This window comes from Eucyclogobius newberryi, unplaced genomic scaffold, assembly GCF_026437365.1.
Source record: "Eucyclogobius newberryi isolate DKJ021-1_F unplaced genomic scaffold, fEucNew1.0.hap1 SCAF_19, whole genome shotgun sequence".
Lineage (NCBI taxonomy): Eukaryota > Metazoa > Chordata > Actinopteri > Gobiiformes > Gobiidae > Eucyclogobius > Eucyclogobius newberryi.
Genome location: NW_027315823.1, coordinates 32684795 through 32711888, shown reverse-complemented (window position 1 = coordinate 32711888; position 27094 = coordinate 32684795). Strand labels below are relative to the sequence as shown.

Below are 27094 nucleotides of genomic sequence, written 5' to 3'. Positions count from 1 at the left end.
GTGCTTTACTTATCATGAGCGTTGAATGCTGTGGTGGAGGAGTCTTTAAATGACAGACCTGTGAAGTGCAGGTAAACAGTCATTAGGTCTGGACAGTGGGGATTTACCAAGACACAGAATCATCCACGTCTGCCTTGAAGTGGAACAGGACCTAGTTCTTACAAGCGTCTCTCAGAAAGATCTAATGTAATCATTTTGCTTCTTTAATTTGATCTATTCTTAATTTGATCTATTCTTAAGCCGCTAGGGTTAGGAAATATGCAAACACGTCCATATCACAGTGTTCTGAGAGCCTAGATCACAAATAGATTTGATCAGCATTCATGAACACTTTTATATTATGTTTAAGAGGTAACTAAAGTCATCAGCTGCTTCTGGGTTCATACTTCACTATGATTGGTCAAATGAGCGTTGAGCTGTATTAAACCGACTCATCGTCCAGCCCAGATGAGAAGCTGACCATAAAGACAGGTTTATATGGAATATAACTCTAGATGTTCAACCAGAGGAGAACAGGTTCTTATACTGTAAGGTGCATTCACACTTTCACAAAGGACTAAACAAGGACTACACCCAACACCAAGTTCACATCAGGACTAGAATGGGCTCACTTTAGGACGAGATAAGTGAAAATAAAGTTTTCTGTGTTGTGTAGTATTTTTCCATGTTATTCATGACCAGCCATCTTCTGGATGAGTAACTAACTAAAGTCCTGTTTTACCCAATGACCGTAGATCAAATGAGTCACTGTAGTAAGACTACACAGCAATCACCTAACAACCTTGTGAAATCTCCTTCACAACAAAGAAATCTTTTGTAACATCACAGCAGGTATTACATATACTCTAACCAATGATCCAGGGTCTATAATAGCCACACTATACATTTAAATAGATTAAAAACTAATTTATAAAGACCAGTACACTTTGAATCAATGTAATAATAATCTCCCTTTATCCTTCTTCATTCATCACTTCTATTTCTAATCATTCCGAATGTATATTCTCCAGTGTTGTTGATATGTAGCTATTTTCAAATGGATTATCTTTAGATTTTTCTCTTGCTATTTGGATGCAACTTTTTTATGACTTATGGGATTTAATAGAGGCCATAATATTAATATTGTGTTAGATTTTCATCATTTTATTCTCTATTTAGAAGACTTCAGTCACCATCCCCCAACCTTAAGATGATTGATAATGCACTTACAATAAAAAATAATCCTTTGACTGATCGACTTCTAATATCATCGTTAGGTGCAGCACTGCTAAAAGAAAATAGACCATCTTAAACTTGTGCAAAAAGCTTTTATTGATCATCGTCAACATTATTCCTGTGCTTTCTATGTCACCAACACATCTGCAAACGCCCGTCTTTTACATTGTTCGGACGGCCCCCTCACGAGTGGCTTCAGAGGACGTCTTCATTGAGTAAAAGCACAGAACACAAACCCGTTGACACCATGGAGAGCACAGGTGCTTTGGACGTTTTGTTTCCGCGTGAACGGCCTTAGCGTGCCTGGTTCAGCAGCTTCTTAATGTCTCCCTCGATGTCGCTCGTCAGGAACCTTCGACCGTAGCGTTTGAAGGGAACGCCGTCCGGACCGATCAGGAATTTCTCGAAGTTCCAGGCGATGTCGTTTCTGCACACGGGGCTCCAGATGATGCACTTGGGGTCGCCCATAAGGGAGGTGGGGTCGTCGCTGGGCGTAGGAAGTTTCTCCCGCAGATAAACGAACAAAGGGTGCGCGTCTTTGCCGTTCACCTCCAGCTTCTCCAACAGCTGGAACTTGGGCTCGAAGCCGTTCCCCGGACGGACGTGTTTCAACGACAACAGGATTTCCTCATTTTTGCAGTTCTCCTACAAAACATAGAATAATGCATCATTTAATTCATCATTTTGGGACTTTAATACGCTTTTCAAAATTTTTATAAGTAGACTATTCTTTTATTGGTATTATACTGGTTTCATCTATTTGTTATGCTTGTTGTGGATACTTAAAAGTTTCAAGGGCACAATCTACGGCCCCTTTCAGTCGACTAATCACTGCTCAGAGCATGGCTATAGTAGACCTACACTATTATTTTACACTATGACTCAAAGTGAAAGTTTTCCACATATTCAGAATACTTTGATTGGGCCATGTGTGGGACATGCCACAAAATTCATTTGATTGCAGACCTGAGTAAGCTCAGTTTGTAACTATTTTTCCAATGAAAAGACTGGTTTGGATACAAATGGGCTTAAATATTTTTCCTCATTTTACATTCATTCCTAAGGCAGTAGCTTTGCCCCTTCAAGATAACAATCACCTTTTTGCATGAGTTGCGCAAACCTTTACGTGAAACCCTCTGACTTCCTTCTTCCTCTAAGGACATTTCAACATTTCTAGTAAATAATACACCTATCCAAGCCACTGCCACACCCAATATTTCAGTCAATACAATGTTAACTAATAACTACTGCACATTAGACTTTTATTATCTTTTGAAGGGCACGGATTACGTCAATATAAATCATACTGCAATGCCATATTAAGGAACTTCCATAACACAGTTGGGATAGTTTGTTAGAAAGGGAAGTAAGAAAACGATACTGTGGCAACAAAATAAACAGTATGAAATAAGCAAAACACTGTTAGTCTGTTGTATTTAGGCCTATACTACTACAGCATATCAACAGAATGAACAATTATTTTTGAGGTTAATATTGCACAGGCAGCGACTTTTTTTTCGAAATAATTTGTGGTACATTGAAATTTGAGCTTTATTGGGTCAAATAATGATTATTAATGTCTACTATCAGTCAAAAACAAGCTGAATAGAAAGGGGTAAAACAATAGGACATAGTAGCTCACACAATGTACTATTATGTAATCTGTAATTAGTACTTTTCAAAGAGGCAATAAGTGATATCTATACTCTAATTCTTTAAATTATTTGAAATAAAATGATTCGAATGTGGATTGTTTGCACCACAGTAGTCTCTGTATAAACCTAAGGGAAACACTGCACAAAACCCAGTTAGAAATATGGATCACTGTTTTGAATATTAAGACAAAATCTATGCAAAACAATGTAAGTAGGTGGAGCCAGTAGAGTACAGTAGAGTACAATAAAAGTAAATAAAATGTATATCTAAATACACCAAGGCTATAAACAAGAGGAAGATAAAAAAAACTAACTAATATATCACAGCCATAATGCAACTACTTGAAAGGCTTAGTGCTCTGATCGTTATAAGGTCAAATATATGCAAAACAAATGAAAAGTGTCCATGTACGTGGAGGCTGGTGCAGAGGGCTCACCTGATGGCCGAACTGGTTGCAGGGAGCGCCCAGGATAACGAGCCCCTGAGCGGCGAAGCGCTGGTGGAGCTCGTTCATCTGGGTGTAATCCCTGGCGGTCGTGCCTCAGAGAGATGCCACATTCTCAATCAAGACAACTTTTCCCCGAAGTGACGAAAAATCCAAGGTCTCCCCCGACAGGAGTTTGGCCGAGATGTTGTAGAATTCAGCAGAAGCCATTTTGCGTTGAAACTTTATCCCTCCTCGCAAGAGAAAGAAGAAGGTGCGTGTTTCTCGAGAGATCGAACTCAAACAGAATCTGATACTGACGGCGAAGCTCCAAGATCAGACCAAAGAGCACAAACACACCAAGAGAATTACGAATCTTACAAATGGGAGGAGTGAATACATAATTGAAAAAAATGCACTATTTTAAAGTTACTATCTTAGTGAAATGCGGAAGTTAAACAGTACAAAGTGATCAACGTATAATCCACAATTTGTCAAGTTTCATGGTGATATCAGATAATGTGTGGTTTTGTACGTTTATTACAACAAAAATGGCATTTAGGTGAATTGAACGTAAATATCTTTGGCTGTCGCTTGTTGATGACGTATACACATTGGCGCGGAAATCTCGTAAGGTAAAGAAGCATAATACAACAGTAGGTCTTACCTTTATTACTTTTAAACAGTTTACAGCAAAAGACATGTTCATCATGTAACATGGCATGCTTTACAATGTGCTTTTCTTTACATATGTGTGAAATGACTGTCGTTTACTGACGTAGCTGATGTAATATTTTTGTTTCTGTGTTAGTTATGCAGCATTACATTCTTACATTTGAGCTGGTTCTTGGTTTTAGTTGTTGGTGATATTTATCTTTACGTTTTACAGATGAGGAAACGACGATCAGCAGTGGATAAGAAAGAGACGAGCATTTCAGCTCCAAGCAGTAAGTTCATAAAGACTAAATACAAGTCACAGGGGTTGAAAGTAATTACCAGTATGAGTGGTCTCCTGCTATAATATCTAACCCATCTCAAATACTCACCAGGAATATACAGTAACACAGGGTGGAAAGTAAATTACACACTCACCGGCACCGGTCATATTGTTTTTTGATTTTTAAACCCGTTTGGAATTGAGTAAACTTTGTAATGGAATTATAATTAGCTACAGTTAAAGGTTTTCCCTGATGCTTGGGTGTTTTAGTACTGTCACTGCTCTACACCTACAGTCTCACATAACATCACTGCATCACCTGCTCTGACTCAGACTATTAGAGAATATGTGAATTGTTATTCAAAGCAACCAAATTTGGCCTTAGTTAAACTGTTTTATTAATCAGGTTTTGTTGAATAGTACTTTGAGTAGTATTTTTAATGTATACTTTTTACTTCTACTTATTGAGTAAATGTTTAGCCATGTCACTACTTTTACTCGTGTGCAAATTTTCCCTACTGCTTACAACTTAACACACACATTGTTCAAACACATAATAGTAGATCTTATAAAGCATGTAAAAGGTATAAATAAAGATGAAATCAGGGGTGTACTTAATATATTGTGATATATCGTGACTTCTTGGCAATACCATGAAGTTATTTTACATTGCAGAGTTCTACACTTAAGTTCTACATACTTCTGCATCAAGGCTGAATCTGAGAATTGAAAATTGTGGCTTAATCATAGGACATTTGCATTCTGATATTGAAGACATTATGGCCATGAAATTCCAATGTTTTTTGTTCTTCTACTCAAAACATAATTTTTATTTTAAACCTTTAACACTGGTTTTAATGGATAACCATGTATCAAGACACATATCGTATCAAGTTCCAAGTAACAGGATTAGTATCGTATTATTGTATTGTATGTATTTTGGGGCATACCCAGCCCTAGATGAAATGGTGACTATTGTAGAGCAAACACATAAAACGACTGATTCTTTTTACTGTTTTATAGAGGAAAAGAAGAGTCGCAGCTCTAATGCTCCTGAGGAGACTAGTCAAAGTGTTTTTGCTCAGTTTCTTCAGGAAGCAGGTGTCACTCTCAATTATGGTGGTGAATCCAATACAATTGGTAATTATGAATTTAGTAATAAATCAGTGATTGAGCTTTACATATTATTACTCGCTTGCCTTTATTGCATATTATCTTTCAGGTGTCGACCAGGTCGTTTTCCAAAAAAGGATCCAGAAACGGCTTAAAAAGAGCCCCAAGTATCCTGACGTGAGTTTGTGTTCACAGCAGAAGATTTAAGACTTAAAAAACATTATGGAGGAGAAATTCAGTTTGCAAATTGTATGTTGTTTAGCTTAATAAGAGTGCAATGTTTCTACTTTGTTTTTGTTTTAAGTTTACCTGATGGTTCTTTCTTGTCCTTCGCACTTGACTTCACGTGGGAGAAATCTCATTATTGGAAACGATACCATTTCATCACCTAACACTTTATTTTAAAATATAGATTTGACCTTGAATACATTTTTGAATAACTGCATTACTGTTGTGTTGTGGTCTGTCTTGGTCCCATAAAGTGACATTAAACCTTTGTTCCAGATTGTAAAGGAGTTTATCACAGGGTTAGAGGCTCACATTGAAGATGCTGAACGGTTTAAAAACAGTCTTCTTCCCTGTGTCCCTCGTGCAAAGGCTGAAGACTCAAGGTGAACGTTACACTGTGATGGTGAAACGTTTAATCCATTGGATTATTATTACTATAATTAACCTGTCTCTTTACATCAATATACACTGATACCTGTTAGAATGTATTGACTTGTTCAACAATATTTGAAAGTTGAGTCTATATTCATCAACTTTATCCATCATTAAACACAGTTTAATGGAATTCATTTTGTTCTAGTTATTCCAGCTCATTTCAGGAAAGTTTACTTCGAATGCTTTTGGGGGTCGAGATGCTGCAGGTAACAACACGACACTATTTTACTTTACATTTATTATGAACAGTATTTCCCATCTGCCTTTTTCTATTGTAGACGCTGATCATTAACACACTCCTTGAAAAGGTTCCTGAATTTATGTTAGAAGGGTATGCCTTTTTATGAAATAAATTATTTTTCTGGGTGCATTTGTAGATGTGATTGTATTTACATTTCTTTTGCCTTAGAACAAGTGATGGAGGCCTGAGCATCCCTCGCATGATAATTAACCAGCTCAAATGGCTGGACAGAGTTGTGGACAGCAAGGTAACTCCTAAAATGTGGGATTTCATGACTCATTCTGATTCAACCTGATAAGCAGACACAGATTCTCCATGGGTCCTATTTATGTACCATGCTGTTCTCAATGAGAACATCATTGTCTTACTTTAAACATTTCAGACTAAAAAATTGCAAATCTATTCACAAACGAAATATGAATCGATCGGATTAGATTATTTTCCAAATCCTTCACCTTATATTGTGAGTTAAATGACATTGTTGGGGTTTGATTTTGTCAGGAGTTGGCCTCTAAACTGATTGAGTTGGTGTCTGTTGCCCCCGTGGAAGTTCAGAGGGACATCATCACCAGTTTACCCGAGATTCTGGAGGATTCGCAGCACAACGACATCGCCCGAGAGCTCAAGTACAAGTGCATCTGCGTTAGTCTCAGCTCGTGCAGGTGGTTTTCATTAACACCTGTCACTTCTCCACAGCTCTTTGCTTCAGGAAAACACCCAGCTGACCGTTCCCATCCTGGACGCTCTCTCCAGCCTCAACCTCAGCTCCTCCATTCTAATTGAGGTATTTATGATCATGAGACAAGCTTCTTTTCTATAACACACTTTTTCCTCTGTATCTCTATTATTGGCGCCTAATTCATGATCAAATGGCTGTCAAATATCATCAGGATTTAGTTAAAATAATGTCCTTCTAATAAAGGCATAGACATCTGAGGAAGGATTTTGGAATTTAACCTCTCTAAGATGTAATTATTAATTTACAGGTGTTTATGTTGCTTAAAAATACCCTAACAAGTTACAGCGGTCACCTTTTAATATAGTGGTAGTCAATTAAAAAAGTAAATAATATTGCCAAAGTGATAAGCAAAACACCAGTTACTTATGCCATAAACGTTGACAATAAATGTAATTGAATTATTGCTTGAAGTCTATACATTTTTTATTTTAGTTTCTGATTAGTTATAACGGGTGAATCGCTTTAGTTGTTTTGGTTACAAAGGTGTAAATAATAGTTGTTAATACAGTTTAAATGAAGGGGATGAATGAAGCCCTGTCTTCTCCAGGTGCGCGCGGCTGTAATGGCGACGCTGGCGGCTGTTGAACTGGAGGATCTCCCTGTGGTCGTCAAGTTTATCCTGCACTCTGTTTCGGCCTCGGACGCTCTGGAGGTTTGGACCGACGATAACGCAAGTGTAATTATGTTTTGTGATATTTGCAAGCTGCTTTATGTTACTCTTTGTGCAGGTGGTGTCAAATCTGAGGAAGAAATTGGAGCTGGAGCAGTGCCTTCTCCCATCAGTCCTACAAGACTCTCAAAACCGACTAAACAACAAAGCTACACAGGCGTTAGTTAAATGGATTTGCTGTTTTTAGCTTTTTATCAAATTGGTATCTATATTTTGGCTTAGTATTTTATCTCCTCTGTTTCTGACCAGGCCCAACGCTAAAGTAGTAGCAGTAAATCAGGACAGTATCACTATGATTTTGGACGGCATTAAAACGGCTGTGCGGTTTCAGAAAACGATATCGGAGGCTTGGCTCAAGGTTTGTGTTGTTTGTGGTTTGAATTACTATTATTTTCAAATGTTATGATGATATTCACTTATTTTTATCAGGCAATTGAGGCAGTGGATGAGCCTGAGGACCATAAGGTAATAGTCATACATTAGATTTACAGAGTCGATACTGCAGTACTGTGCTGCGCAGAGGTGGAGTTGTAATGTTTAAATAAAATGCTTTATCAAAACTGTATTGGTCAATAAGAGTCAATCAAGACTCTGGGCCAGCGGCTGGGACGCAGCATCACCTGAAGGAAACGTTTGCAAACTGTGCCATCTAGAACTATGGTAGACTGAAGATTAAAAGTGGCTGCAATGATTAATTGACTGATTATGTAACTAAAACTAACATTATTAAATCAAAATGTCAAAGAATAAACTACCGTAATTTATATTTTCATCAAAGATACAGTTAATTCATAAATATTCTCTGTCCAGAAGTCAGTAGTGAACATAATTTAATCTTTATTTGGTTGATGATGTATTTAAAATGTCAATATACAATAGAAATAATCGTTTGACTAGTCGACTAATTCAAAAATCTAATCTTAAGTGACAGTGCAAAGACAAAAGAGCTTTAAAAAGTATACACAAGCTCAAGGGAATTAATAAGATAAAGTATTTATCCAAAAACGTACCAGCAAAAACACCACATTTATTTGTAAAAGGCAGAATAAACTCATGATTAATCTTTCAAATCCATCTGACACAGTCCACACTGCCATCTTTCTGCTGAATATAATGCCTTGTAAAGCAGTAATATAATACCTTTTAATGTTAACTAATACAAATCTTGATCGACTAAAGCCACGTTTTTTGAATTGTACATTTTCTACGCCGTATTTCCAGGTGGTCGATCTTCTGGCCCTGTTCATCCTTCACACCACGAACGCAAACCAGAGCCGCAAAGGAGCCGAGCGAGTGATGAAGAGCAAAGTGAGGGGCGGACTTTTCCTGGAGCCGCTGCTGCAGAAGACGTTCAGGGACTACGCTCAGGTCAGGGAAGAAATGATGCCTCTGTGGAAGTGAAGAAAACTGTTTTGGTTCTACTGGTCTGCAACAGAAATGTTTTTTACTAAAAAATTCAGTGCCTCTCAAACTTTGGTACACAAAATCGTCAGCCGCTTTAGTGTTTTCATCATTTTTAGAATCGTTTCAAACATTTAGTACTAGAACTTGTCTTAGTTCTGGTTTAGGTCTTGTACTAAGAAAGCCGAGGTTAATCGTCGTTTATTGTGATTATTGCGTGCTAAAGAATTAAACTAAAAAAACTAAATATTTAAGAGAATTTTTGAAGAATTTAGTCATTTAAATTCAGTCTGTGCCAAACCTAAATAGAAAGTGCTTTTTTATCTGGCTTTTATGTCACTTTAACTGAACTTTATAATTTAGAAAGTTAAATTTCACACACATAGCAATTTAAAGATTAACCTTTCTTCTTGTATGTGTATGTTTCTTCTCACAATAATCGTAAAACAAAGATTGTCATATTCTTATTTAGTTGTAAATGTTTGAGAGCTAATGGTGAAATTAAAAGAAACTATGTCACCTCACCGCAAAAACATACACTATTTATTCACGTATCGACAATTAAAGTATGTTGATGACTCTTTCCTCTCTGCAGGTGATGCGTTCTTATTTCCCCTCCATCTTGGCTCTGGCTCAGGGTCTGGTCCGCTCTCATGACCCCAGCGTGGTGCCGTTTGGAGGAAACATGTACAGACACTCCTTCACTGCCTTCGACTCGTACTGCCAACAGGTGAGCTTCATCCAGGGGCCGATCTGCTGACCGACAGGAATATTAGCCGCCCTGAAAAGACCTGTGGCTGTGTAGGCCAGTGTTTCCCCCAAGGGGATGCGAGCACTTGCCAGGAGGTGCTTGGAATAGTTTCATATTAAGTAAAAAGATTAAATTTAATGTCATTTGAATTAAAAGGGTTATTTTGTAGTAAAAATATCCATTACAATCTTTTGGAGGATTTTCAATTTCATTAAAACAAGATAGTATAATGTTAATAAGTGACAATCTGCTACTTGAGTTCAGATTTGTTGGAGATTAGTGGGTCATTTTTTTATTTTGTCCACTGTATTATTTAATTATAAACCTTTTATGAAGGAACTCTTGGCTGGATAATATTTTTGTAATGCTTGCAGAAGCACATTTAAGATGCTTATGTTCAAACTCAAAGCCAAGCTAAAGACTTATTTGCATTTTTCTTTTATTGCATTAACTGTAGCATTGTTTTGCATAGAAATTTGACTTGTCTTTTACATCTTTTGTGCACTTATGGAAAGCTACGACGGAGTATAAGGGGCACTACGAGAATAAAGTTATTAATTAATTAATGACTTTTTCTCGTTAAATAACGAGAAAAATCTCATAATTTAAAGAGAATAAAGTCAGATACGCGGTTCACTTTCAGCACCATGTTACATGCTCCCCCCTCAGTGTTGCATAATGGTACAGTCCAGTAACAGCGCTGTGTTTTGTCTTCATTGCACAAACACGCCACCACCAGGACGCAAATGGTGCTTGGTTAAAAGTGAATACAAAAGCCCACAATAGATGTCGATCTTTATAATGCGGGTCTTTTAGACATTACAAACAATCATTTCCCCGGTGCAGTGTCCTCATGTCCGGTCCTTGACCTGTAAAATGACGTACTTGTGTGATCGCGTGTGTTGGAGCTCATGCCATGATGTATGGATGATGTATGGATGATGTATGGATGATGTATGGATGATGTATGGATGATGTATGGATGATGTATGGATGATGTATGGATGATGTATGGATGATGTATGGATGATGTATGGATGATGTATGGATGATGTATGGATGATGTATGGATGATGGCATGTGCGTAAAACATATCGCTTTTTGGCTGTGCCAAACATGATCCAGGCGTCAGGAGGAGCTGAGTGGAAGCGCAGACGGATGTTTTGTGTTCTGTGTGTTTTACCGAGTTTGTCCAAGAGATGACAAAAGGTTAGAATCGGAGCATAAAACTTAAGTGCACACAATGAGCACGAGAGAATAATGACTAGTGTGCTCAAAGTGCCCACGTAGAGAAACAACACTATAGAGGAGCAGAACATGTGTGAATATAACAACGATGTCTGCGGGCGGCTGTGACACGGAGCACGGCTGCTGTTTGAGCCCATGATGCACTACAGCTGCATCATGGAGAAAGTAAAGCGTTTATCCAACAGTTTGTGTAACAGGAAAGGTGCTGCTAAACGGCAGTGTCTTGTCTTGTAATAAACACACACGTAAGACATCGTTTTAAAAACCAGGAAACACTTTAACATGTATTTCAGGCTTTTATGTAGTTCTAAACTGTCAACTCATCCAAGCCCGTTCTTTTGCGTCCTGACCGTGGGGCTGAAAGTGAACTGCTCACGTCACTTTGAATCGGCGCCTAAACTACGACTTTTTTCTCGTTAATTAAGGAGTTTTTTTCTCATTAATCAATGACTTTTTTTCTCGTTATTTAAGGAGTTTATTGCCGTTAATTTACGACTTTTTTCTGACTTCGACTTTTTTCTCATTAAATAACGTATTTTTTCTCATTAATTAATTACTTTATTCTTGTAGTGCAGCGCTTTTTTTTCTTTTCTTGGTTGGCCCTTATACTCCGTCGTAGAAAGCCCTTCGGTTCAGTTGTTGCTGTTGTAAAGTACCAGTACTCTATAAATACAGTTTGATTGATTTTTATTTTTTATAATCACAGTATATTCTTTCTAATTGAATTTAATGAATGAAAATACCTCTTTAGATATATATGACCTTGTTTTCCCATATGTATGTATGTATGTATGTATATGTATCACTTCTTCATATATTGTGTGTTGCAGGAGGTGGTTGGAGCTCTTGTGACTCATGTGTGCAGCGGTGTCGGAGGAGAAGTGGACATGGCTCTGGAGCTTCTCTGTCGACTTGTCACTGAAAATCCAAAAGAAATGTCTCTTTATGCCGTTTTTGTCAAGGTAATTGTATGATTTTGTAAACTAGAGCTACACATTGTGGGAAAAGGTTGCAATATGGCTTTTCATTATAGAACTGTCAATAATATGGTGATTTTTTTAATATACTTTTTAAACAGATTCAAAACTAAATCTTAACATGAACAAACCAAGATTGAATTGAGCCTTATTTAAGAAAAAAAATAAAATAAAATGTCTTCCAATAAAAGCACTATAGTAAACTTATGTCTGATCTTATTGCAATATACTTTATGTAAGTTTTGTTTGTATTTTTTTTTTCTCATCCTATTGTACATATATTATACTTGAATCACATTTTTAACGTTTATTATTTTTGTTTTCATTATCATTATTATTGTCTGATTCTGATTTTAGTCTTTGGGAATAAAACAAAATAAACTGAGCTGAAACTGAATTATACTAAACCTGTAAACCTGCGTTTGTTAAACTAGTCTCCTTACAAGCAATAACACGCTTAATGCTAATTCAAAATGTGTTAATTAAAAACTCTTGGTCTTGAAGTTGATAATGTGTTTGTTTTAAAGGGTATTCTGGATTACATGGACAATCTCAGCCCGCAGCAGATCCGTAAACTCTTCTATCTCCTCAGTTCTCTGGCATTTGGACAACAGCAGCAGCAGCAAAGCTCTCACATCCAGGTAAAACTTTCAGAAACGTGTCCTATTTTCAAACTGATTACGACATCAACTAAACATTTGTAGCTGAATCCAAATGCAATGCCTGTTTAGATCCATTTAGCTCCTGACCTCCTGCATCTCTCCTCAGGACGACATGCACATCGTGATCCGGAAGCAGCTCTCCAGCACCGTGCCCAAATACAAGAGGATCGGCATCATTGGCGCCGTGATGATGATCGGCAGCATGGGCGCCTGCAGGTGAGCTGTTTTAGGGCGTGTTCAAAGCAAATTTAGCAAACTAAAGCTTTGGTAAGAGGTAAACTAAAGCCTAACGTCTAAAACAAAGGCTGCAACTAACGATTATTTCAGTAGTAGCAGTAACCTATTAATTTTTCAATTAGTCAAACGATTACATCTGGTATACACTAACAAATTATCAACAAAATAAAGGTTGAAATATGGTGATTGAAGTCTTCTAGATAGAGATTATTAACAAATAAAGTGTATTACATATGAAAAGCATAAAATCCCGAATCCTTTTACATTTGTACTATGTTGTATTGTCATATTTTTTATCTGTATTTTTGGTTTTGCTCAGGTCAAAAGGGAATGAGCTGCAAAATGGCTCTTTTCCAAAAGAGACTAATAGACAGGTGAGTTAAACATTTGTTTTATGAATCTTTGGGATCTCTTGTTCACTTTTGATTATTCAAAATTGGGGATGAGATAATACGAGCATGATGGCAATAATAAAGAATATAGAAAAGAACTACTGTACAATCACTACAATAACTGAAAATATGTTCAACACCAAAGAAAGTACAATTTATAACACAGAATCTAGTCTTGTCTCGTTCATTTAGGTTCAACCACTCTGACAATACTGATGAATGTTTTATTTTGGAGTGTTGTTATGCTGTTAAATCTTGGTCCATGTGGATTGTTGTAGCTCACAGCTTTATTGGAGTTGGTGCAGTCCAGTAGTGAGAGCTCTCCTGAAGCTGCTGCCCTTTATTTCGATGAACTGGCCAATCTCATCGTCATCACCAACCTCGACCCTCATGTGCAGGTATGTGCCCTGGAAATTAAAATACAGCCAATCCTATGTGATGATGGATACAAGATATGTGTTATTGTTGATAGGAAATAATTGGAAAGAGTGTGCTGAATGACTTCCAGGATGACTTTGTGGTCGATTTGAGTCCTAATATATCAGGGTAAGTACTGCAGTTAAATACAATGATTTCACTCCTAATTATGTAGTTTACTTAATTGGCTTAATGGGCAAATATTATGCATTATTTCTATTGTTCTCAGCCTTTAAACATGATCTTGGGTACCTTTTAGTTTGGCATCTCATATTTTGGAAGTAAAAAAAAAAGTTAATAACAAACAAAATTACATCTGTGTCTCTGCCGTTTTACCCCCGTACTACCTTTGTTCTGGCGCCATCTACTGGCTGCAGGGGGAATTACACACTGTTTGATATACTGTAATTATTTCGGGGCATGTCAATCTGACCTGTTTACTTCCATGTGTCGGAATGCAGTTGAACTAATGGTGATTAGACGGGAGAAATTCACAGAATCTGGTGATGATTTATAGATTTTATAAACATCACAGAAGATTCTCAGTGCCACTTCACAGATCGAGTCCGAGGAGATTCACAGTGTTTTTGACGCTCGGAGGGGAGAGGACTTACTGAACAGGAACAGGATACAGCAAACTAGTGTGAATGAAGATAAGTGCAGGTGTGTTTTGATGAAGAGACAACGTTAGAACATGGTTAAAAGCTCCAAAAAGTACATTTTGCATAATATGTGTCCTTTAAAGGATTTATATTATGCAAAATAGCCTTTTTTAACCCTTACCTTGTTCTAACATCAAAAACACACCTGAATCTGTATGTAGCGTCATTCATGCTTGTTTGCCTCAGCCCCAGAAAAATATTCAGCTAGCGTTTATTTTCCCACAGTAATTCCCTCTGCCGCCAGTAGATGGAGAGCTTACAGCCAAACCATGATGAGAAAACACCTCACAGATATAAAGCAATGTGTGCTTTAAGTAGATAGATTAATATAAGTTCTAAAACATGTGATGCCAATGTAAAGAGCATGTTTAAAGGACAAAAGCAATACAAATATGTGTCCTTTTAAATGGCCTATTATTTTTTAGTCCGTTTCCGCTTCCTGCTTGTGCCATGTATAACTTGGATGAAGATGACAGTCAGGAGCAAATCGCCATAAACCTGCTCCCCCTGTTGGCCAAAGAGACACAGCACAAGGAAACAACAAAGCAAAATGACAAGTTAGTCAAAACATTTCATCAGCAAGAGAATGTGTGGCAATTTATTTAAACAATATTTTAGACTTGAATGTAATGTTTTCTTTTAGGAGAGTGTCCATGCTGTGTCTTTCTCCGTTTTTCCGTTTGCTGAGATTGTGTGAGGAGAAAACGCACAAAGGAGACCTGGAGGAGATTGATGCACTTCTGGGTGAGAGAATAAAGCTGCTCAACCATCAACAATAACACTGCAACGATAAATCGACTAATCATGTCAATTGATAACCCGTAGTCGTATTTTGATCATCTTAAACGTTCTGGACTATACAGACTCTAAAACACATGTCATAAACAACAAAGACAGACAAATATTAAATCAGAATGTCAAAAAAGAAATAAAAAAATCATCAATAATACACTTTCTTTGTGGCTATTCTTTATCTAGAAGTCTTCAGTCACCATATTTCAACCTTTATTTGGTTGATAATGGTATCAAAACGTCTCATTGTACAATAGAAACAATTGACTAGGCGACTAAATACTGACTAAACTAAAATGACCGTTAAAGGCGGTATGGACGATTTTTCGGCGATTTGAGAACGCAGGCGGGAGTGCGCATGCACTCCCGTGCGGACTGATACAACACACACATGCGTTTGTTTATTAGCGTGACGGAGCACATCGCATCTCTCGTCTCCCGTAGATTTCTGTCCACTTCTGCGTCAGCTCGAACTGTCTTTCTCCGTCTTCATTTTGCCCCGTACACTGAGGGAACTATAATATAGTTCCATCCTGATAGATCCATGCGCTTAGGCACGCGGAAACGTCGGCACGACCCGCACGCGGCTGCAGGTGAGCGATAGGTGGGTTTTATGATTGATACATGGCAGGACAAATGATTTATCCACGCCACGAGGAAATATGATAAAAATTTGCTGAAAAAAATCGTCCATACCACCTTTAAGTGCAGCACTAATCAACAACATAACATCCGGGGAATGATGACTCTTTGCCTTTATATTTACATTATTTAAGGGTTTATGTTAGGTTTTATCTAACTTTCCATTAAATCTTCCGGCAGCAAACATTCATTTTTTAATAAGTAATAATCATGCTTTTTATCTACATGTATTTTATTATTGTTTTTCAGGAGATTATATAGCATTGTTGTTCATACATAAATATTTAGAATTGTCATGAAAAATCCCCCTTTCCTTTCTCAGGGTGCCCTCTCATCGTGACGGACATGAACGTCATTGACAAAGCGGAGAGTTTGTCCAAATCAGAGAAGGAGTTTCTGTGCACGCTGCTCTTTCACACCATCAACTGGTTCAGAGAGGCAACTACAGACGCACGTCCAAAAATAACGCATAACTTAATACAAAACTGCTCATTTTCTGTGTCTCGCTTGTCCGTGTGAAGGTTGTCAATGCTTTCTGCAAACAAAAAGACGCGGAGATGAAAATGAAAGTTATGACTCGACTGCAGAACATCACGTACCTTCAGACGCAGCTGGAAAAGGCTTTGGCGGGTGAACGGAACGCAAATTCTTCCCTTTCTCTTAAAACGAAGATTCATGTTTGGCGAGCAAATCGTTTTTACTCATTTGTTTTGCAGTCACTCCTGGTTTTGTGCCGCCTGTTGCCAACTTTGATGGAGAAAGTGTGGAAGGAGTCATTCCCAGCTCTGGAGTTCCCGGGAATAAAGCAAAGAAGGGTGACAAAGAAGATGTTTTATTTTATTTTGACAAACATCACCACTTCATCAAGGAATTTTAACCTCAATTTAACTGCCACTGTCACAGTTCAAACTAACAATGACAATTATTTTATTTTCATTTTCTTTGCTTTCGAGCATTATTATTAGACATGACCTAATTTAATTGCTATGTACATTTAGTCCAAATGCCCCTGTTTTATTTTACGACACATGTCTTTTTTTAATGTCTTTTCTACGTCATAATGTTGTATATTTGTGCCAAAAGAAATGTATTTATTTTTTAATGAATCCTGCTCACTGAATAAGACAAAACATCTTATTATTCTTATGTGATAATCCTCTTCATTTATTCTTTTTGTAGAGAGTGCAGGAAAGAAAAGAAAGGCTCCCGGAAAGACTCCATCTCAAATCAGCTCTCAACTCGACGAGTCAAATGATGCAGAAGGATCTCCACAGGTCAACAGAATATATTCAGTTGTTACTGTTTATATTGGTGCATTTATTTTAAACATTCGAGACGGGTACATCAAATGGAATCCCTCTAACTTGTTTATTGGATCCAAAATGTGCAAAATTAATAAAACAAGAAATAGGATCGAAACAGCCTTGACAAAAATGCATCTTTCTTGAATGATTTAGAATGGTCTTGATCTATGTCAGAACTAGTTTAACTTTAAGTTACCACATGGAAATATTAAAAACACTACTGTTATGTATTGAAAAGCGTGCTTTTATCACCATTAGTAAGGCAAGTTGAATTCAAATTGTTGTAAAGAACAGGAAAAGATGCATTAAAATTACAATGAAACATCACTTTAAAAACGTAAAGATAAAATCCTTTCAGTCACAGCGAGACTGAACTGTTTTGCGCCTCGTTTTGAATATTGTGGTATCAAACTCTGTACTGACCGTTTCAGGAGCCTCCAGAAAAGCAGAAGGAGAAAGAGAAAGAGAAGGAGGTGAAGTCTGGAGCGAGTCTGAGCGGCTACAGAGCGTTTTTCCGGGAGCTGGACTTCGAGGTGCTCAGTGTTTTACAGTGTGGCCTCGTCTCCTGCTCTCACCTCAACTCCAGACTGAACACTGAGGTAACAAACTGCTCTTTCATCTGTTCAAATGTCAAATTATCTCATGAATGATGATTGCACAAGTGTCGAACTGACAATCAATAGCGCAACAATTATTGATCTAAAACGCCTTGATAATAGAAACACGTGAGTTGGTTTCCTGTTCAAAAATGCAGAAATTGAAAGGCTCTTGATGCGTTTCACTGCAGTAAGCAGCAGATTTTCATTGCATTTTATTGTTGAAAAATGGCCAGTAAATAGGACCCATTTTGATCATTTTGATTTGAAATTACTACAAACTCAATTACTGTCTATTCTGTGCACATTTCACCCGTGGCCTCCCGCAATAAGAAAACGAAAACAAAATTTTCTTTATATTATTTAAATTGCATTTTGCACATTTGCCTCACGCATACCGCTGACTTTTTAACCTGCCTTGCCCTCAGTGTCTGTGTGTCTGTGTGTCTGTGTGTCTGTGTGTCTGTGTGTCTGTGTGTCTGTGTGTGTGTCTGTGTGTGTGTGAATGTGTGTCTCTGTGTCTGTGTGTGTCTGTGTGTGTGTCTGTGTGTCTGTGTGTGTCTGTGTGTGTGTGTGTGTCTGTGTGTGTGTGTCTGTGTGTGTGTGTCTGTGTGTGTGTGTCTCTGTGTGTGTGTCTCTGTGTGTGTGTCTGTGTGTGTCTGTCTGTGTGTGTCTGTGTGTGTGAATGTGTGTGTGAATGGGTGGTTCTTCAATTCAAAGCACTTTTGAGTGCCTTGAAGGTAGAAGAGCGTTGTATAAATGTGTTCATGTTGTACTCGTGTGTACTCGTGTGTACTTGTTGGTTCAAAGGTGAGAGAGGAGGTGTTACTGGGTCCCTCTGAGTTGGTCTTTCTGTTGGAGGACATGCTTCAGAAAGTAGAGTTCAGCCTTCACGCTTCCCCGGCCAAGAGAACGCCTTTCCTCAAGGTCATTATTACACATAAATGTGCTTCACTGGACTGTTATGTCATTACAGATATGAATGTGTTTGTCTTTAAGGGTAAAGTTGACAAAAGTGTTGGATTTTCTCATCTTCAACAAAAAAGCTCCAAAGACATTGCGTCGGGCTGCGTTCAGCTGCTGCCTGCTCTTTGCTCACATCTGGAGAACTGCCACACCTACTTTCAGGTTTACACATTAAATAAATCTATTGATCTATGTAGACTTTATTTTGTTTGTGTGTAACTATAAGTACATGTTTTTCTTGTAGACTGTACACTCTGAGAACAGTGGCGTTGTGGATGGACCTGCCACAGATCTCCAGGAGCATCACCTCATGTGTCAGTCGTATCAGCTCCTGCTGCAGATCCTCAGCACCATCTTCAACTGGTAAGAACAACAAACAGTATATGTTGTAAATGTGGTATTGAAATAGTTTTTGAGACTTTCCCGTCGTCTCTATTTCCATTTTACTCAATTTCGACACAAAGCGTTGGGAGATACATTGAAAAATAGATGATATTGCAATTGTTGTTACCGGTATATCATCTCGAATAAAAACTATTGAAATTGACCTGTAAAAGAAACAGAAATGTCTACTGTAGTGCCACATATTGTAGGTAATTTTATGCTTTTATACTAAACTTGAAGCTTCACATTTACAGGCACAATTCATCCCATTCTGATACATTATTAAAATATTGTATTCGAAATCATAAATCGTATTCGAAGCAAAATATATAGAATTATTCATTTTTGTCAATATCACCCACCCCTACGTAGACTTTAAATGTACAGAATATATATTTGATCTGATATTACAGTTTGAATAGAGGTCTCAAACTTGTCTTTCTGGCTTGTGTGTGTCTCAGGTCTGGGTTCAGTCAGCCCGGTCAGAGGAGCTCAGTGAAGAAAGCCCTCCAAGTTTTAGCCGGACGACTGAAAGAAGGAGAAACGGAGTTGAGCTTGGAGCAGCTGGTGAAGTAAGTGATGATTTAAAGCTTAAAAGTGAATGAATATCCATGTTATTACGAGCTGCGGTTTTCCCGGTTTTCCCAGATGCAGCTTTGAGTATTTGCAGAACTTCAGGAACACGATGCCAAGTCTGAGCACAGCGCTGTGTCTGACCCGGCTCCTGTCGACGGTGTCTGAGAAACGAAGCCACGCTGCTGCCTACAGGAAACAGAAAGGTGCAGTAACTTACTAAGCGTTTACGTCAAGGATTCTCACTCAATGTCTTTGCTTTTAGACCCGAGAATGACAAATATCAAAAAGAACAAAGGGAAAGGATTTTGGAAATATCCTGCGCACTTTGACATTTTAAAAATCTCATCTATCTTGGATTTACTTAATCGCACGTGTTTTTATTGCTAAACACAGGGTTATTTTAATAGTCGACTAGCCAGTGATTCGTTTTATCAATTAGTCCACAAGATTTTCTGTTTTTAATTGTTTTAATTTAGATTATTAGCCAAATAAAGGTTGAACAATGGTGACTTAAGGCTTCTAGATATACAATATTTATGAATGAAGTGTAATATTGATGAAATCCGTGTTTTCAATTATGTTAAAACAAAAACACAAGAATATATAAGAAGGAAGAAGATTGTCACTGCCCTTCAGATTTGGGGATCAGAAAGTAAATCAAGTCAGATCTTATGGGTTTAACATACGACAATTAGTCCCTTTGGAGAGTTTTTCGTGGATTATGTGATCCACTTATTAGTCGATGAGGCTGTTTAGGTGTTTTAGAGCCAAAAATATAATTAACACGGCTGCATAACCAAACGCTCGCCAAGTTTTAGATCCTGTTGTGTCTGTTTTTGACACTTTAATGTAATAATGCCGCTGTCTTTCATATTAAACTGTCTTTTTGAGTCAGTTTAATTGTGATAATGATTACAATTATTAAAATATTTTTCCAGCGTCCCTCGCTCGTCAATTCCTAAACCAGGAGTGGGTCACAGCGACAGGAGAGCGAGAAAAAGGGACCAAATTCAATGAAACTCTGCACACTCTCCTCAGGTGTTTTGTCTCAATCACCTCACTCGTCTCTGCTGTATTTTGTACGTTTATTCGGTGGTAAATATAGTGATTTTTGCAGTTTATACTTGGAGCACGTTGATGACGTCCTGAAGGCTGTGGAGGAAATCGCTGGAGGAGGAATATCTGAACTCATAAACGCAGCCAAAGATGAAAGCTCGGCCTCGTGGCCCACCCTGCACCGGTACTTTTGCAAACACGGTCAACCTTTGTAGACAAATAATGACAAACAACTCTTTGATTTTGGATCTACTTTCAGACAAACCTTCCTCGTGTTTTACAAAGTTTTAATGGCCGTTTTGGAAAAGTCTGTCCGGAGGATTCCAGCTGCAAAGATGGGTGACAATACTGAGGTTAGCCACTTGATGTTGCTGTATTCAGGTTTTACTGTAACGCTGTAATATATAATAAAGTAAAACAGATATGCAATTCATTTACAAACTCCTAATGTTTTATTTTATGATACAAAATCAGGTTCAAAGTGAAAAGCTGCTGACATGGAATTTGGCTGTTCGTGACTTTCAGATCCTCATCAACTTAGTAAAGGTTTGTTTACTAAAGCTCTTTTGAATATGGCAAAGATCCACTGTGTTTTTCGTTCCACCATTTACAAACACTTTTTTTTTGGCAGGTTTTTGATTCAAGGCCAGTGCTTATCGTGGGCCTAAAGGTGAGATTAAAAGAAAGGATCACGTGAAAGTGGCATTGCTTGTATTCACGTCATTATTGCTTTTTTCATTTCAGTACGGCCGCCTTTTCCTGGAGACGTTCTTGAAGTTGTGCATGCCACTCCTAGATTACAGCTTTAAGAAGCATAAAGTACAGATATGTAGCTCATCCTTATCATGCATGTTGGGATTATACTGTAAATGTTGAATTTAAAGCAAATTATTTTCAACATTGACATCCCACTTTAAAACTGAGACATAAAACTCTTACAATGGAGAAAATGGGTGGATATCTTTGGTATATACTTTGGCAGCAAAAAAAAAACATCACACATGTCACGAACAGGGCTCAAATAACAATGGACTTTTTAATACGGGATTTTTTTTTTTTTTAATACAAATTGCAATTAATTTGAAAATGTACTTGAATTAAAGATTACTAATCATTGGGACCGATTTGACAAAATACATGGCAAACCTTATTTAGAGGATTTAGTGTCTCGGTTTTATTATCTCCTGTCTGTCATGTTTTTTGTTTCTTCTATTTTATATATTTTTAAAAATGCACCGGTACATTTATGGCAACACTTTAGTTTAGGGACCACGTATTGCTGTCTAACTAATAGAAAAATGTATAATAAGTGCTTAAATGCATCTTTGTAAGTATTTGTAAAGTACTTATTATTTTTTTTATTCTGCCATTAACAATTCGGCATTAATGGCAATAAATGCTTTCAGTTTCAGTCTTTTTATTTGGCATTTGTAGTTTAGAAACGTGTGCAATGAGCTCAGCGTGCACAGTAAAACATGAAAAACATAAACAAACAATACACTATAACAATACACTATAATCCTAACAAGGAATAGTGCGTGTTTTATAACCACTAACAAACTAATTTCCACTTGGTTAGCGACTAATATGTGGTCCCTAAACAAAAGTGTTGCCACGTTTATTGTCTGTTTAATGAGTTTTTTGTTTTAGGAGGATGTCCAGAGTTTATTGAAGACTTTCCAGCTCAGCACAAGACAACTGCATCACATGTGTGGACACTCCAAGGTTCAGTTTTCTGTTGTTTTCACCTGCAGTAGCTCAACACAGATAGTTAAAGACTAGTATAAAAATATAATGTAAAGCAAATTAAGCCCATGCAATTGCCTTAAATGATTGTTGTTTAATGCGCACACCCCCATGCGGACTGATACAACACACATGTGCGTTTGTTTATTAGCGCAAAAGATCGCATCGCATCTCTCGTCTCCCGTAGATTTCCGTCTACTTCTGAGTCAGCTCGAACAGTCTTTCTCCGTCTTCATTTTGTCCCGTACACTGAGGGAACTATATTATGATAGATCAATGCGCTTAGACACGCGGAAATGTGGGACGAGCCGCACGCGGCTGCAGGTGAGCGATAGGTGCGTTTTATGATTGATACGTGGCAGGACTAATCGGCAGTCCACGCCACGAGGAAATAAGACTCAGATTTGGGCCAAAAAAATCGTCCATTCAACCTTTAATATCTATTAATTAAAAAAAAAATAATATTATTCTCATCCAAGAGTCATTCTCAATCTGAGGATTGAGTCTGGGAATTCGTATATATTATCCTACTCTGAGTAGGCCCCGCCCACCATCAGGAGGTCCCGCCCAGTGGGCAGGAATTTAGAGAGTTGAGAGTCGAAACGTGTCCAGACGACAACAACTGAAGCTTTGACTACAATGGAACACTCCTGGACAAATCAGGGATTACACCGACTTTATCATTGACAAAATTAAGCAGTGTAAGAATGAAAACATAACAAACTTGCTGTGTAATCTTTAAACATAGTAGAATAATGTGATATTTCTGCACTTCTTTTTAATCTCAGTCTCTCATTTTAAACAATTATTCAACCTTAAAGATATATTTTATTGGATTGCTCTATCTTTGTCTGATCATTGAGATAATCCCCCAAAATAATCAAAATAATAAGATAATGATTTTTGTGTATCACCCACTGCTACTCCAAACACCAAAAAACATTTTATTCTTTTTAATTTTATATTTGAATTGGGCTTACATTTCAACTTCTGGTACTATTAGCTGTAGTTAGTAGTACACAAGTTCATTTCAAACATCTAATTTACTGTCTAGTTATTTAATATAAAAAACATAGCTCTGGATTTATTCTACTATTTAGGTAAATACTGTTTTCAAATTCTCATTGACAATTTTACATTTGATTCAATAAATATTATTTATTGAATCAAATGTATAATTGTCAAAATCTATACTAAAACTAAAATAATTATTGACTAAATCTAGACTAAAACAAAAAATAATTACTCACTAAATCTAGACTAAAAACTAAAACTAAAAACCTTTTTAATAAAATTTTCTTACTTTTTTTATTTCGAATGTACAAAACAACACAAATGAACACGGAACAAGACGGAGAGTTTGGTTTATAAATTTGTCCCATTTCTTCCACAGTCCAACAAATTTGTCCATTTTCAAATTTAGTCCAAATGCAATCTTCTTTTTTCCTGTCAAAATGAGCACGGCTGTCTCCTCCATCATGTAAGGAAGACGTTTTTGTTTCTCTCTCGCCACAGATTCATCAGGACACGAGTCTGACCAATCACGTGCCGGCGCTGAAGAAAGGCCTGGAGCTGTTTGTTTACCGGGTGAAGGCGATGCTCACACTCAACAACTGTCAGGAGGCTTTCTGGATGGGAAACCTCAAGAACAGAAACCTCAAGGTAAAATGAGCCCAGTTTAAAAAAATCAAAGCCGTGTTCGTTTTAGTCTGAGCCTTTTCAACAAAAAGAGGTTTAGTTTTAGTCCACAAAATCTCTTGATGATATTGTGAACTAACTCTGCAATGAGTTTAGTATGTATTTTATTTTTTAAATAATTCTTATTAATTATATTCTACTACTTCAAGGATCTTTTACCACAACAACAATAATTATAATAATAATAATACATTTAATTTGTTTAGCGCTTTTCAGCGCTTTTCAGGACTGTCAAAGATGCTTTACAAAATGGTCAATTAAAGACAATAATCAGACAAATTACAGAAACGATAAAAATGGCAAACCACATGAGAAAATAAATGTAAAGATTAAAAGTAGTTTTGAACAGATGTGACAAAGACTTGTTCCTTGGGTTTAGGTCAGAACACATTAAAATCCTACCGTTTCATTGGGAGATTCCTTTAATTTATTTCTGTCTGTTTTAAATTGTTTTACATGAAAGAATAAATATATATAGTGTGTGTGTGTGTGTATATGTATATATATATATATATATATATGTATATATATATATATATATATATATATATATATATATATATATGTATATATATATATTTGTCGTACAGTCTATATTCTATGTTTTTATTTCTTAAAAGGGAGAGGAGATTCTTTCACAGAGGACTCAAGAAAGTGATGGTGAGGAAGAGGAACAACAGCCGGCCACTAAAGATCAGCCAGTTGACGAGGTACAGTCAATTCCCTCAAAAAAATACATTACATAAAGTGTAGGTACTCTGTGAAAAATGAAATGCACAACATTTTCCTGTGAGAAAAGTCTATACACACATCGTTCTGTTGTCAAGTCGGTTTTATTAAATCTTTTTGCGTATTTAATTTGATGGGATCCTGCGCTAACAACTTAGCATGTGATTTAAAAAAAAAAAAGCCAAACCTTTTTTTAATCACTTGTCCTGTTTTTCAAACGTATTTATTTAATCAAACAAAAGACAACAACGGGTAATGGCTTGGGTTTTTCTTGGTGGACTGGAAACTACATGTTTGTTAAAAGTCTGTTGGAAATGTGGAGGGCAGTGCACAGATAAGATAAAAGGCAGTGGCTAATGATTACTGTCTGTTAACTGTAAACTAGGGCAGCTGGTTTAAAAGGACTTCGAGTTTTAATAACTAAAATAGACTATCCAGTTACTGTATTATATCAAAAAACAACAACTTTGCTTTGAATTTATATTAACAACTAAAGTATTTTGGTAAAGACTGGGCTGAAATTGTCAAGTATGTGTACAATTATTTGTATGTATTACGGTATTGTAAAAAACAAAACAAAAAGAGAGGTCTGAAATTATGCAAATTCCTGTTAAACTGAAGTGGAAGTGAAAGTCTCTGCATATATATTTTTTGTTTCTTTTGAAATTCAGGTTCAGGAAAGTGATTCTGAGACGACAAACATTGAGGACGATCTCAAGAATATGAGCGACGACTCGGACTGAAAGAACCGCACATTCAAGATTTTAAGTCTTTTAATTGAAGTTTATTAATTGACAAATAGTGGTCCAATAATGTCACCACTTGATTTTGTTAAGCCCACAATAGACAAAAGAATGCAATTATTTTCTTTTTCTTGTCAAGATTTAAAAATTAATGTTCAAAATGTTGCACATTGTTTTTGCTTATTAAATAATAATACTGTATGTAAATTACTTTTAAATATATTTCTATTTGTTTGTTGATGTCAGTTGTGAGAAACAAATCGCAAAGACAAGAGAAAACGTTAGAAAAATAAACTTCTTACTGAAACCAAAACTAAAATTGTCTGTATTATTTATTTATTTTTTAAACAAAGGAGCGAAGCCAAAGGAAAAGGAGACATTTACATTTTTGACAGCATGTGATGTAGATTAAACCATTTCTTAACTGCAGGAGGGGGCGCTTTTTTCTCTCCTTTTTTTTGTCACCTAACGTTATCTTACATTAAATAATTTAGTTGATATGAGAGTTTCGCAATGTAAGATGTATATATTTTCATATTCAGGACAAAAAAATAACTAAACTTTGGGAACAAAATAAATAAAACTTTGGAAACTCCCCCTCCACTGCGAACAGAATGGTACATCCGGGAAGTGCGATGACTGTTTTGGGGAAAAAAAACATAAACAAACTACTCGTTGCTAACTGCACTGTGTCTTTCTGCGTTGTGACAGTCTTTTTACGGCTTAGGAAAACATTCAACCGCTTAAACTTGCTAATTTTTCGCGTTGTTGTGGAAAAATAAAGTCCATCTTGTTCTTTATAAGTCGCTACCATGTCCGAGTTCATTCTCCTGATCCTTATTCTCGTCCTTGTCGTGTGCATTTTTGTCACGATAGCGGCTTTGGTGTTGCACTCGGGGCTTCTGTCCGAAGTGGTTGTAAAGACGGGACCACCTCCGATCAAAAATGTCACAATCGCGTACAAATTCAAGGAGGGATCGTACAAAGACAGCGGAGCAGCCTACACCGAGTCCTGCAGCATCGGACCCAAACTCCGCACCATCGCGATCTTCTACGACGACCCCAAACAGGTCATTTTTATTCATTTTCCGCCGTTTTAAAGCTTGCGTTTGACCCGTTATGTAATAGATTGTGGGAAGATGTCTCTGTGATTACGGCTTTGACCTGGGCGCGCTGAAAAGGGTCAAAGCAGCTGAAAAGGGTCAAAGCAGCTGATAAGGGTCAAAGCAGCTGAAAAGGGTCAAAGCAGCTGATAAGGGTCAAAGCAGCTGAAAAGGGTCAAAGCAGCTGATAAGGGTCAAAGCAGCTGATAAGCACTTCATGGAGCTTGTCTGATGAGCAATGTTTTGGACACGAAGTTAAATCTGATTTTTGCATTGAATTCAAGCTGCTGTGGGCTAAACATGGTTTACATTTGGCTAAAAATGTTTTGCAAGTCATTTAAAGGCGCACCATGT

At 37.1% G+C, this 27094-nt stretch overlaps 3 protein-coding genes across 4 annotated transcripts in view; 2 read left to right on the top strand and 1 right to left on the bottom strand.

Moving 5' to 3' along the window:
• Positions 1-1287: 1287 nt before the first annotated feature.
• Positions 1288-3614, bottom strand: LOC140366039 (glutathione peroxidase 1-like). Its single transcript, XM_072452689.1, has 2 exons — positions 3308-3614; positions 1288-1860 (listed from the first exon to the last, which is right to left on the bottom strand). The coding sequence occupies exons 1-2, from the start codon at positions 3524-3526 to the stop codon at positions 1510-1512; spliced, it is 570 nt and encodes a 189-aa protein (XP_072308790.1). The 5' UTR covers positions 3527-3614; the 3' UTR covers positions 1288-1509.
• Positions 3615-3921: 307 nt separating this feature from the next.
• On the top strand, positions 3922-25935 carry fancd2 (FA complementation group D2). The gene is made up of 44 exons (XM_072452688.1): positions 3922-3951; positions 4185-4242; positions 5256-5372; positions 5455-5522; positions 5850-5956; positions 6154-6214; positions 6287-6339; positions 6418-6496; positions 6751-6875; positions 6946-7033; positions 7536-7640; positions 7717-7817; positions 7908-8016; positions 8088-8123; positions 8880-9026; positions 9655-9789; positions 11889-12020; positions 12563-12676; positions 12804-12913; positions 13254-13308; positions 13605-13724; positions 13799-13872; positions 14831-14962; positions 15049-15149; positions 16162-16277; positions 16361-16469; positions 16556-16654; positions 17019-17113; positions 17575-17742; positions 18550-18666; positions 18739-18867; positions 18950-19068; positions 19551-19661; positions 19738-19868; positions 20604-20703; positions 20783-20905; positions 20981-21074; positions 21196-21267; positions 21353-21391; positions 21466-21540; positions 22372-22446; positions 23983-24129; positions 24786-24875; positions 25566-25935. The coding sequence occupies exons 2-44, from the start codon at positions 4185-4187 to the stop codon at positions 25635-25637; spliced, it is 4308 nt and encodes a 1435-aa protein (XP_072308789.1). The 5' UTR covers positions 3922-3951; the 3' UTR covers positions 25638-25935.
• A 360-nt stretch (positions 25936-26295) lies between these two features.
• tex264a (testis expressed 264, ER-phagy receptor a) overlaps positions 26296-27094 on the top strand; it is a 102717-nt gene continuing 101918 nt past the window's right edge. The window contains exon 1 of one of the 2 annotated variants that reach the window (XM_072452687.1): positions 26296-26707. In XM_072452687.1, the coding sequence (XP_072308788.1) occupies positions 26450-26707 (258 nt within the window). In that variant the 5' untranslated portion in view covers positions 26296-26449. The remainder of the gene's footprint in view (positions 26708-27094) is intronic. The other variant, XM_072452686.1, reaches the window with a different exon arrangement.